The sequence below is a fragment of the Semicossyphus pulcher genome, unplaced genomic scaffold (genome assembly GCF_022749685.1).
Source record: "Semicossyphus pulcher isolate SPU_LCO1_2020_fin unplaced genomic scaffold, fSemPul1.0.p SCAF_8, whole genome shotgun sequence".
Taxonomy (NCBI): domain Eukaryota; kingdom Metazoa; phylum Chordata; class Actinopteri; order Labriformes; family Labridae; genus Semicossyphus; species Semicossyphus pulcher.
Window position 1 is genome coordinate 19,578,283 of NW_027211759.1, and position 12,334 is coordinate 19,590,616.

The window sequence follows — 12,334 nt, forward strand, 5'->3', positions numbered from 1 at the left end:
AGAACAAACAAATAGGTTTTATATATATTGGAGTCATGTCAATGTCCTTTTTGTTTGCTTACCACTTATGACACTGCAGTAACATTTTACTACATGGCATGCCCTTCAGCCTAGTTTTAATCTGAACTTTTTGTTGTCACCATTTCAAACGAGTAAAAGTGACTGTAAATAACAGTACTGCACCTATTTTCCCTGTTAGAGAATAAAAGTGACCATTACGCACATCAAAGCTGTAAACTTGTTTCCTCTGGGTAGACATGGATTAGTTTATGTGTCAACATGAAATTATTTTACAGTATATAAAGGTCAGTATCAATCTGTGACGCAGCAGTTGCACCTCTTCCAGAGACTTCCGGTTCCCTCCTGGTTCTCAGAAGTGAGTCATCCAATTTACAACACTGTCATGTGCTCCGGGTCCACTATCTCTACGTATGGGGAATATTTAATATTTTTAGTTCTTTTCATTTTATAACAGTGTGTGTTGATTTTAAGGAATATAATTGCTCTGTAAACTATCGGTGTTATAAATGGATCTGCCGTATAGATTAAAATATGTGTCACTGTGTCTCACCTGCAGACCGAGTTGTTCGTAGCAGCATGAAAAAGCCTTTTCTGGTCTAGTTGTTTGTGATAAATACAAAGTCAGGCAAAAGCAGAAATACCTGTTCATTAAAGTGAACACTAGAGGGCGATATAGGGCAGATAATGGGTTTGCTATTATATTGTACCCTTTGGAGGCTTGATCTCGGGCGATACCTGGTGTTTAAATACAGGTATTACACTAAAATATCCAGAACCACTACCATCTTTCCTACTACTCTTTGCAGGTCAGTTAGAATACTTCTGCCATCAAAAGCTTTCTTTCAGGTGATCTCAAACTTTTAAAATCTAAAAATAAAAAAATACAGGCCTTTTAAGTACAGTATGTTTTATGTACATAACAGTTCTATGATTATGTTTACGTTTGTTTATCTTTGTTGCCCTTGTTTTTAGCCGTATGTCTTTCTATCTTCTCTGTAAATAATAATGCAAATAAAACCAGAGTAAGATTTACTTTAGGTACCAAAGTGTTCTCTGTGGCTGACATATTAGATTGTGTAAGGAGCATTTTATCATTGTAGCTGGTCAAGGTGGGATTACCTAATATAATTAGTTTTTTTAGTCTGGTGGATCCCAAACTAGGCTTTGGGCCCTCCAAAGGGTCTCAAGGTAAATATGAGGGGTGATGAGATGCACATCTTTATATATTTTCTCTATTATCTCTAACATTATCTTTAATCTAAGACTCACACATACATAAAAAAAGATTTTTTGGGATCAAATTTTTATTGTTATTCAACAAAACATACAAAATAAAGCTATGCCGTGACTATGAAATATAAGATGGTGAAAGAAAGATGGTGTTGGCATACTTTCAGTAAATATACATACAACAGCCCATAACAGAAGAAGGCGTCATGGGATGCATCATAACAGAAGATAATGCTCTTGACACAATAATAATAAGAAAAAGAAAAATAGAATAAATATATGAAAACAAATAATAATATTATTCACCGAAAGTAGTACAGACACATGATAATAAATAAATAAAAATGCACACAATAATAAACTAACAATAATAATTATTATTATTATTATTACCATTATTATATAAATGCATATATACATCCACACAAAAAAATCAATAATCATAATAATAATACAAAATATTTATATATACATGTACATATATATGTTTAAGTTTGATAAAAGACACATATATTTATGTCCATGCATTGATGCAACATTCCAACAGAAACAACCACAAGGTTACATCTGTTCCACTCTCCAAAAGCTTACTGATATGTATCAACTATCCTTCCCTACAGCAAAGGATATATCGACGGAAATATTCTACCAAATTGATAATGTACAGACTTTAGCCTGCAAGGGGTCTGCAGCCTGTGAATGAAAACAAAAACATGTCATTGAACGGAACTGGCTCTCGGCCCTGACAGCAGCAGTCTCCTCCCCCTGAAGGGGATGTGAAGACGAGCACCCTCCGGTCTGTCTGACATACAGGAAGAAGTTGAATAAGTCTGAAAACACTGCGCTTTCTTGAAATACTCGTCTCCAGTTTTTTGCACTTTCGCAGTTTTCCCTCAATCGGCTCTTTGTAATGTAGATGTGGAAGAATGAATATGAGGACTGCTGCTAAACTGGAGGCACTGAGTTAACGCGTGGATTACTTCACTCTTCACGAAGAGAAGTATCAGTCTTTTCTACATGGAGAATCAGGATTAACCTACAACTACAGAGTGAAAATGTCAGAGCACAGGTCCAGTTTTCTACACATTGGAGACATTGTGTCTCTGTACGCGGAAGGCTCGGTGAATGGCTTCATCAGTACTTTGGGGTAGGTTCCTCCTGTCTGCCTGCCTCTCACTTTCTACTAACTGTGGAGCCCTACATGAAGTAATCCTCGTAAATTACTACTTTCACTTTACACGTGACACCTCCTCTGCCTCTCTTCTTCTTTATATGTGCACTTTAGACTGCTCCGGTCTGAACTTTAAGTGCTACTCGTGGTCAGGGCCTGTCAGCGCGCAAAATGCTGCTTCTCAGGAAATTTGTTCACGTTTACGCAAATGTAACAGGAATGCAAAGCAGCGTGCTCAGCCAGGTACACAAGTGCTAGTGCTGGTTACACCGAGATTCATGTGGCTGTGGTCCCCAAAGTAGGGCTCGGGGACCCAGAAGGAGACATGAGAATGTGTCAATCCCCCTCCCCTTCACTAGCTATCACTTTCTAAGTAAGGATCATGCTGCAGAAAACAGTGACCCATTTTTTAGACCATCAAACTAAACATTTACAGGCATTAAGACCTCTACAGATATTTGGACTTTATGTGTGTATGTGAGATTAAGTAACACTGCATTCTCTAACAACCCTATAAGTACATATATTTATGATTTACTTGACTTCAGGAGTATTTATTCTCTGTTTTGATTGATTTTAAAATTGGTTTCAACAAAGTTAAAATGTTGAAGTGTCCTTGTGTTCCTCCGTCTTGTGTAAGACATGATAGCAATCCAATTAAAAGAGAACCGGGCCACATTTTGATGTGGAATAATGTGATTTTGAGCTCCTGCCAGATGTCACTTAACGCAGGAACCCCTCTAATAAGTTACAAGATACATCTGACGGATCACAAGAGAAGTAATAGGATGAGAAAGAATAAATAACAGCAAATGTTATATTCTGACCTTTTCTAGTCTTTGCTTCTTTTCTTGTGAGACACTCAGACTGTAGATGCTTAGAATAAAGCACGTAAAAGTAGACCTTCCCTTATTTTAAGAGGACATTACTAGAAAGACTTTTGAATCTCTGCTTTTAAGTCTAATTAATTCTATTTTAAGTTTTAGTTGTCTGTGTGCAGGTGTGATAACTGCGTAACATTGTGTCATTCTCCACGCAGTAGTGCAAATAAAAGCCACGAGCAGTTTGTTTGTCTGAATGCTGAGAAGCGTCAGTGTGAGGTGAAATGCCTCGGTGGTTCCGGGTGCACTCTGGCCTCTGCGCCTGCAGAGCGAGCGTGAAAAGATCGTCTGGCCCTGAGGAATGAGCGTGCCACACCCACCTCCTCTCCCTTTTCTTCAACCTCGGTTTCTCTCTCTCTCTCTCTCGCTCTCTCATTCCTTTACCTCCATGAAATTCCTCGTGCCTTGAAATAAGGTGGCATATTTTGATTTTGAAGCCTCTCCTTTAATGCCGTGTGCTACCTGCCTTACAACCTGCAGGAGCGCCTACTTTTTTTTAAAGCTCCCTTAACTTTAAAGGCCTCCACCAGTGCAAAAGTAAGCGGCAGCAGCAGCACACACACAGAGGCTTTAAGTTTCAAAATGCAATAGTGCACAGTGCCCAATTGTTCCCAGCTCCTGTTGTTGAGCAGTGGAAGTCTTATCAGCATGTCAATAACTCATGTAGTTTGACAGGAGTGTTTTATCAGAGGGCAGAACTATGCCAGAGCTCACCTAGGCCTGGAGAGAGCGGCTGCATGTCAAGCAAAGGCCTGGAGGAGCCTCCCCGAGCTGCAGCCTGGGAGCTCAGTGTACCCTCAGCTACACACAGTTTACAATGCAAATGTTTGCTTAGGACTACATAAAATCTGCAGTTACACACACAGTTTACATTGCAAAGACACCAAACCACCATGACCTTTGAGTGTCTCTTAAGGTCATATGTGCACATCTTTATTTACAGGAAAGGTTAATTTTTTTTTATAGTAATCATGCACTTCACCTTTTCACAGACTTGCAGTCTATAGAAAAGACGAAAGATGAAACGTAATTGTATCCATTGAGTGTTTTTATCTGATTATTTTCCAATTGAAACAATGACAGGATGCTTTTAATGAGGACGTGTATGACTCAATGAGATTACTTTGCTGCCTTTTCAGCAGGTTCAAACCTGCAATAACATTGGTTAGAAAATGTTCCCACTTGAGTCATTCCTCTTGATTTTCGTTAGAAAGTACTCAACAGAAGGAACTTATCAGACCTGCTCTACTGCGTAAGATTTTGTATTTATTCTGTGTTGTTGTGTCAGTCCGGTCAACACAAGCAATGCAGCTAAAATTAGCCTCTCTGTGTCCACCCTGGCAGATTTATCATCGGTTCATGTTTAACTCGGTTACAGAGTAAACTCTCTGTTTGAACTAAAGCTGCCTCTGCTCACTTTAAAGTTACTCATTTATGAGCGTCAGGGACTTTTCCAGACTGCTTCCTGTTTAGCCATTTAGCACTAAATTCTGCTTCCTGTTGGCCTCTATTGTTTCTTATTGAGATGCAATCCTGATACAGAGTTGGAAGACAAACTACACAGGCTGTGGATTGACAGCGATCGGCTGTGATGATGGCATTAATAGGAAACGGCTGAGCTCGCTCCTGCAGCGCTGCCAGCTTTGCATGAATCGGAGGAATTGTGCTTTGCATTATGTTTCTCCTCAGTGGACGGGATGAATGGATGTGCTTGTCCACCTCGGCCTTTGGTGCAAATGGGATAAAGGGAAAGGGATGATATGGCGACTGGATGTAGGAAGTCACAGCTGGTGCTACAGAGTGTTATCAGCAGGTTAGAGTTGTAGCATTGCGGTGGTTTAAAGCCTTCTTTGACTATAGAAATGCAAACAAACTACAAACACTGAATGTCCCAAACAACACCCATCAAACGCTTTGACCCTTGACCTCAGAGAACTGGTTTTTCAGGCATGAATTAAACCTATTTCTTGACGTTTTCGCCAAATTATCTCAGCATGCTTTGTCAGATCTGGTGCAGTCGGCTTGAGCCTTGTCTTGACTTAACTAAACCGACTTCCTGAAGGAGGATTAGAGCTGCTCCAGGACTACATGAAGTCTTAAATAAAACCTTTAAAGCAGGTGTAATTTACGATTAGTGGATTATTTGGTCTGTTACTAGATAAACAAGGATTTAATGACAGGAGCTTCCAATTTAATAAATTCCATTTAATCCTTTTCTTATACTTCTCTTGCGGCAAAGGTGACTCCACAGCTGTAGCGCAGAGTAACAAACAACAAACACAAGTTTTAGGTAGTCTGGTCGTGTACCTGCTTTTCTTCTGCCTCCATTGTTTTGCCTTCTTTTACTTCCCTGATTCAGCTAAATAAAGCACCTTCACTCCCGTCCTCTCAGTGTTGACTGCTAACAGAGCCAGCTGAAATGAATCTTGTTAAACATGTTTCTCAGAAAGCGATCTCAAACCAGGGTCACTTATTCAAAATAAAGACCTGACCCTGATTTACTCTTCACCTTAAGAGACAATCCAATGATAAAAATATGTCCTGAGATGTTACTGATCTTTAAGTAAGATGTGTGATGTGACGGATGAATACAGGCTTTTTAATGTATGAACGAGCACCAACCATCTGCACACTTAACATAGTGTTTACTTACATGTGATGCCGTCTTGCAGCATTAACTCTCTGTCAGCTCTTCAGCGTTTACTCAAGTGATGACAGATGCGTAATGTGACCAACTGTCAGTCAAATGTGTGAATTTTGCTGACCTGCTGTGCATCACTAAACCTCTCTGGTGTGTAAAATAGTCCGAAAGTAGCATATTAAAGGCTTGGATGTGGAAAACATGACAGTTATTAACTAGATGACACCCTTTGAATGGCCTCTAATCAACCCCGCACAGAAACCACAGGGTTTCCTCTGGTAGCTGCCTGCGCATGCTCCAGTAACCTACAGTTACTTTACATAGAAGCTCAGCCTTCAGTGAGCTATACAGTGAGCCTCTCAAAGCTTCGGTTTACATTAACACATTTGTGTCTGGTTTTGTTGCGTATGATTTAAAATTAGAAATAGAACAATATCAGAATCAGGGTTTATTGCCGAGTAGGTTTACACATACACTTTCCCATTCACTTGTATGAGAAAATGTGTCCAAACTTTTGACTGGTAGAGTACAAGGAATTTGTTTTGGTGTTTGGAGTACGGAGTTTTTGAGACTGATAAGGGTACTGATTTCAGAATGGAAAAATCACTGATTATTGATTGATTTACTTATGTGAGTTTTTAAGCTGGAATCAAAGGGTTTTAAACAGATCTCTATATAGAAAGGTATTCTGAAGTGCACCACCGTCTGTTTGTCGTGCTCTGTTGCCGCCAGTCCAGTAGGTGGCGGTAAGAAGAAGATGAAGGCCATAAAACGCGACGAACGGGCCGGTATCATCGTTTGTCCAACGCCACAGTTAGCCTGTTAGCATGGAGGAGATTCAACCTGTGCTGTTTTTTGATCGTGCTTTATTGCATTGATAACACCTGATTTATAACGATGATAACGGTGAGCTTGCAACTGCAGTCTTTTAAACAGGGCGATTGAAATAAAAATCGACCAATCGGAAACGATCAGCAGGCCCCGCCCTGAAAGTTCCTGGACCTTTGGAAAGCACTACCCCCCGAGCAGGGACTTTACAGGGGGTAAAACAAATAACCCGAAACTAAATTTAGTCCCTGGTTCCTCGAAAGGTTCCTAGTTCCAGGGGAAAGTTCCTGGAACTAGCCCCGTGTAAAAGCCTCAGAAGCTTAGTCATTTTAGCCATATTTGATCTATCTCAATACAAACCACAGGGCCGAGCAGGTCCCCCCCCTGCTGGGCTGAGAGAGATCAAAGCGGCGTTAAATTAGATGAGCTCCGTCCATAAAGGTTCAGAGCATCAGTCCAGACTCTGGGAGAGCTCTGAGGAGATGGGTATGATGCTGAACAGAAGCGTCCCTCTTTTGTGTGCTCCCAGCTGAGCTTGAAAAGCTGCAGAGGGCCAATCGACTGTAGAGTTTCTAACGGTGTATTCAAATGATGGTGTTCGTCTGTCGCTCTGCATTTGACTGTGATACCACAACTACACTATAGTTTTACCATGTTAATCTTTGATTGATTTATTGGCCAATAGAGCCGCTGCATGAAGGTTAAATGAGGCCACAACAATTGTGTTTAGGATGTAAATCTGTTCTCTGCAGGCTCGTGGATGACCGGTGTGTGGTCCAGCCTGATGCAGGAGACCTGGCCAACCCTCCCAAAAAGTTCAGAGGTATGTAGGAATACACTTGTCAAGGTTACACACACACACGCACACGCACACTCTTTTTTTTTTAACTGTCAAGGCTGACCAGATCGTGTGCGCTCACTGTTTTGTAACATAACACTGAGGTTTCAGAGAAGCTTTTACATGTTTAAGTGGCTCCACAAACCTCTGCTGTGTAAATAAACAATAATAAAAAATACCTCAAGTGGCACTTAACCTGCCTCACAGAGTGTCTCCTGTGTGTCTGAATGCGTCTCCTCCCCTGCAGACTGCCTCTTCAAGGTGTGTCCCATGAACAGATACTCGGCCCAGAAGCAGTTCTGGAAGGCCAAACAAGGAAAACAAGGAAACAACACGCAGGGAGATCTGTTTAAAAAGTTACAGGTAGAACTTTTACTTAAATCACAATGTGCATGTAGATATTTGCATTACAAAGCTTTGATGAGTCTCTGTTTCGTTACCCAGCATGCAGCAGAACTGGAGCAGAAACAGAACGAGTCAGAGAACAAGAAGCTCCTGGGAGAAGTCGTCAAATACAGTAACGTCATCCAGGTACAGCCCGTCTCCTCAGCAAACACCTGCGGCGGCGGATTGTCTGTAGTCCACAGCCTTGTTTTTGTTTTTGTGTTTACCAAGGTTGTGTTACTGTCACCCAATCCCTGACACCTCAGGCACATTTTGGAAAAGTCCACAATGGTTGGTTTCGCTGATTGCCTAAGTCTTGATTTAGGTCAAAAAGCAGCCACTTATTTTAATTTAAGAGCTTCAGGACATTCTCCTTTGTTCTGTTGCTCCAGTAAACAGGCCTTAGCAATTAGCAATTTGTAAGGGTCGACTTCAAACTCGGGTATAAATAGTTTGTTATATTGAATTAGGAAATGTGTTGTGTTGCATTAAACACACTCCTCCTAAATTCGGTTAAATCTCCAGTCTTTGTGGACTTAATATAACTCTTGTAAAGTTGTGGAAAGCACCTAAGAACATAAGCTCAAGCTCTTTACTTATGTTTTTCTTTTTATAAACTTTAGATTGAAACTCCAGTGCAGTTTTAAGGAAAATTCTATATCATGCACTACCTTTAATTCGTTTATCTTTAATTCATAATCCTGTGCAATAGAAGTTCTTACTACGTAAACACTGTCCATTTTAACTGCCACCATTACTTCCTGCCTACTTTTGTGGAAAACCATTATAATTTTGTTTTTCTTTTAGGCACTGTTTCTTTTGCATTAACGCATACACTTTATATTTTATATTTTCACTTATATGTGAGTTGGTTTTTTGTATTTCTCTAATTTTTTACTGTATTTTTGGAGCAATCTGGCACTATAATTTCCTTATTATTATTGATTAATAAAGTTCCATCTTATCTTATCTTAAAATGTTGCATCAAATCTGATGCTTTCCTATACATTTAGCCACCTAACAGTATATACAAGTATAGGTAATAGGTAGATTCCTTAAATTTTATGTATTTTGTTGATTAATTAGCTTTCAGGCTTTCCAAACTACGGAAGCCCGAAGCAGACATGCATCCATACATTTAATTTATCCCGTTTTCCTGTGATAACAAGTTTCACTTGTTTTCTCGAGATCTCGACTTATTCATCACATTATCTTGAGATAACAACCCCGCACCACTGTAGTGTCGGATGATCATGACTTGTATCCCCAGAGTTGCAAAAGCACAAAACAAACATAGAAACAGGTTTAACTTATTAGTCTGTATTACCTCATTAGTGTTGGCAATGACGACATGGCATGTCCTGGTCTTTAATATCACAGTGACCAGCCTGTTGTTCTGTTTTCTACATCGCAGGAAAATGATCCCGTTATCATGAGAAAACGAGCTTTGTTATCACGACTTAACAAGAAAAATAAGTTGAGATCTCTAAACAGCTGACATTAACTCGTTATTACAGGAAAACTGTGTTGATAAAGTGTATGCATGCGTGTCTGCTTAAATCTTCCGTACCAAACGCCAAGATTTGCAGATTTTCTTTTTGATTATTTCAATAACGTAAACTTCTGTTTTCTCTTTCTGTTTTTTGACATTTCAACGGTTAAACAAGCACTGTAAAGGTGTTACTGTGGGCTCTGGGTAGCTGTGATGAGAACGCATTGAATTTTTACAAACCAATCAGCTGATTGAATGAGAAAATAATTATGAGCTTATTCTAAAATCAAAATGAACCATTTGATGCAGTCCTTTTATAAAATAAGCTCCATCTTAAACTACTACAAATAAAAAAGTCAAACTTTTATTGCACATTAATAAATTACAACTTCTAGTTTGATATATATTAAAGGATACAGTAACAGTCACAGGGGCTATTTCCCTGTATTGGGTACTTTACTTATTATACTTTATTTATACTTTATTTATTATAGGTATCCATGTTTAAGGACTTTTGCTCCTGATGAAGTAATCTTACATAATAGTTGAAGTACTTTACTTAAGGATCAGAATACTCCCCCCCTGCTCTTCTAGTATCCAATCACCTTGGTTATTCTTCTGCTTCAGCTCCTGCACATTAAGAGCAATAAGTACCTGACGGTGAACAAGCGACTTCCTGCTCTGCTGGAGAAGAACGCCATGCGGGTTTCTTTGGACCCGGCAGGGAACGAGGGCTCCTGGTTCTACATCCAGCCCTTCTGGAAGCTCCGCAGCGAAGGAGATAATGTATGTTTCCCTTCACTGAACAACACACACATTTATATAGACAGGAAGTATCATACAACAACATCATTTTCTTCTTTATTACACCTCCAGCGGATCTAATTTGGCGTGCGAGCCGACTTTTTCATCCTGTCAGATCATTGTTTGTCCTGTTCCAATAACATTTCTGATTTTGTCCTTCCCTTTGGCTTTAGCATCCTATGGTTAAAGGTATTGCTCTTGATTGTGCATGGTGTTTGTGCATTATCCAGTCAGACACTGAGTTTCATGTAAAAAGCATGGATTCACCGGCCTTCTCACTGCATGGAGACTTTTAGGTCGAGCATCCAAACAGTTTGAAATTCCTATCTCCTGTATTTCACTGACGCTGCTTCAATGTATTCTAAATGTCTTTGAATGTCTTTCTAAAGCTGCAGCGTGCTTGTGTAAGAGATAACTTTGTATAGTTTATTATAAGTTAGATCAGGTTAGAGAGCATGTGTTACGCAGGCAATGATGCTTAGTGAATTTTCAGACACTGCATATCCACATGCTGCATTCAATGTCCACTCGCCACAGTGTGGATAAACCTGTTTTCTGTATACAACCCTCTCATGTGAAGCTCAGCCTGTTGCTGTTGCACATAACCCCCTTAGAGATGTTTACAGACCCCATTGCATGGTCACTCTCTTACTTCCTGTTTGATCCATTTGAAAACATCTGGAAGTTTCCCATCCTGTGTCTCCTGCTGGGAAATGACTGTCTCTTACTGGGTTTAAGGTGGTGGTTGGAGACAAGGTGGTGCTGATGCCAGTGAACGCAGGGCAGCCTCTTCATGCCAGTAACATCGAGCTGCTGGACAACCCCGGCTGCAAAGAGGTGGGACGAGCTATTTAAACACAGTGCTTGTCTTCTGGTTGTAGTGTATCCAAAAGTTTTTACTTTAACTGAATCCCCAAAAAGTGTTACATGTGACCTGCGAATAATCAAAATGTGTTCTCATGTGCCTCCTCCTCTCTGCGCCCTGCTGCAGGTTAATGCTGTGAACTGTAACACCAGCTGGAAGGTCGCCTTGTTCATGAAGTTTAGCGACTACAGGGAAGATGTGCTAAAGGGGGTATGTTGTTTTATCACAAAGCTATTTCTCAGTGCGTTTTTAGCCCGGTCGCATTGAGCTTGCATCCCTTTAAAGCTAACACCATGCAGTCATCGTGCAGCGCTCTCATGTTTCATGTCCTCCGTCAGGGAGACGTTGTTAGGCTGTTTCACGCAGAGCAGGAGAAGTTTCTGACCGGTGACGAGTACAAAAAGCAGCAGCACGTCTTCCTCAGGACCACGCTGCGGCAGTCTGCCACCTCCGCCACCAGCTCCAAGGCCCTCTGGGAGATCGAGGTAAAAGATGAGCCGGAATGAACCTTGTTTCTCTGTAAGGGATGAACAGTGCTGTACACATTATTGTAGATATTCCCACTCATTTTGACTAATTGCAAATTCTTTTTTAAAATTATTATTATTATAACCTTTATTTAACCAGGAAAAGTCCCATTGAGATTAACAATCTCTTTTTCAAGGGAGTCCTGGCCAAGACAGGCAGCAGCATAATAAAAACACATAGTTACACATAGAAAAACACAAAAAGGGACGACGTTTAAAGAACAAGACGGGCAGAAGTAACTCACATTTTAAATGATACATTTCTAGCAGTCAGTTTCTTACAAGTCACTTTCTTACATTAAAAGAGAAAAACAACTTATTTCCAAAATAATAACCCGGTTTTAGCCTCAGCTTTTTCACCGGAGACCGCACATGTGGCTTAAAGGTAAGAGGGTCATCAATCAAAATACCCAGGTACTTATAGCAGCTAACGGTCTACTTCTCTTACCTCAAGAGTAACCACTGAAGGGATATTTCTTGGCCTATTCCTAGCCTTGGTAAACCACATGAGTTTGGTCTTATTTGCATTAAGAACAAGCGTCAGCTCAAGTAGGGTATTTTGGACAACGATAAAAGCATGTTTCAAGTGTTCAGTGGCCTGTAAAAGAGTAGATGCACAGCAGTACACCTTATTATTCGCATTCAAATAAAA

General features: G+C 40.2%; 1 protein-coding gene across 2 annotated transcripts in view; it reads left to right on the forward strand.

Moving 5' to 3' along the window:
- The first annotated feature begins 2,076 nt into the window (after positions 1-2,076).
- Positions 2,077-12,334, forward strand: part of itpr2 (inositol 1,4,5-trisphosphate receptor, type 2) — a 63,355-nt gene continuing 53,097 nt past the window's right edge. For both annotated transcript variants that reach the window (XM_069685607.1, XM_069685608.1), the window contains exons 1-8: positions 2,077-2,398; positions 7,525-7,595; positions 7,858-7,973; positions 8,055-8,141; positions 10,114-10,272; positions 11,029-11,127; positions 11,282-11,365; positions 11,494-11,640. In XM_069685607.1, coding sequence (XP_069541708.1) covers positions 2,307-2,398; positions 7,525-7,595; positions 7,858-7,973; positions 8,055-8,141; positions 10,114-10,272; positions 11,029-11,127; positions 11,282-11,365; positions 11,494-11,640 — 855 coding nt within the window. In that variant the 5' untranslated portion in view covers positions 2,077-2,306. The remainder of the gene's footprint in view (positions 2,399-7,524; positions 7,596-7,857; positions 7,974-8,054; positions 8,142-10,113; positions 10,273-11,028; positions 11,128-11,281; positions 11,366-11,493; positions 11,641-12,334) is intronic.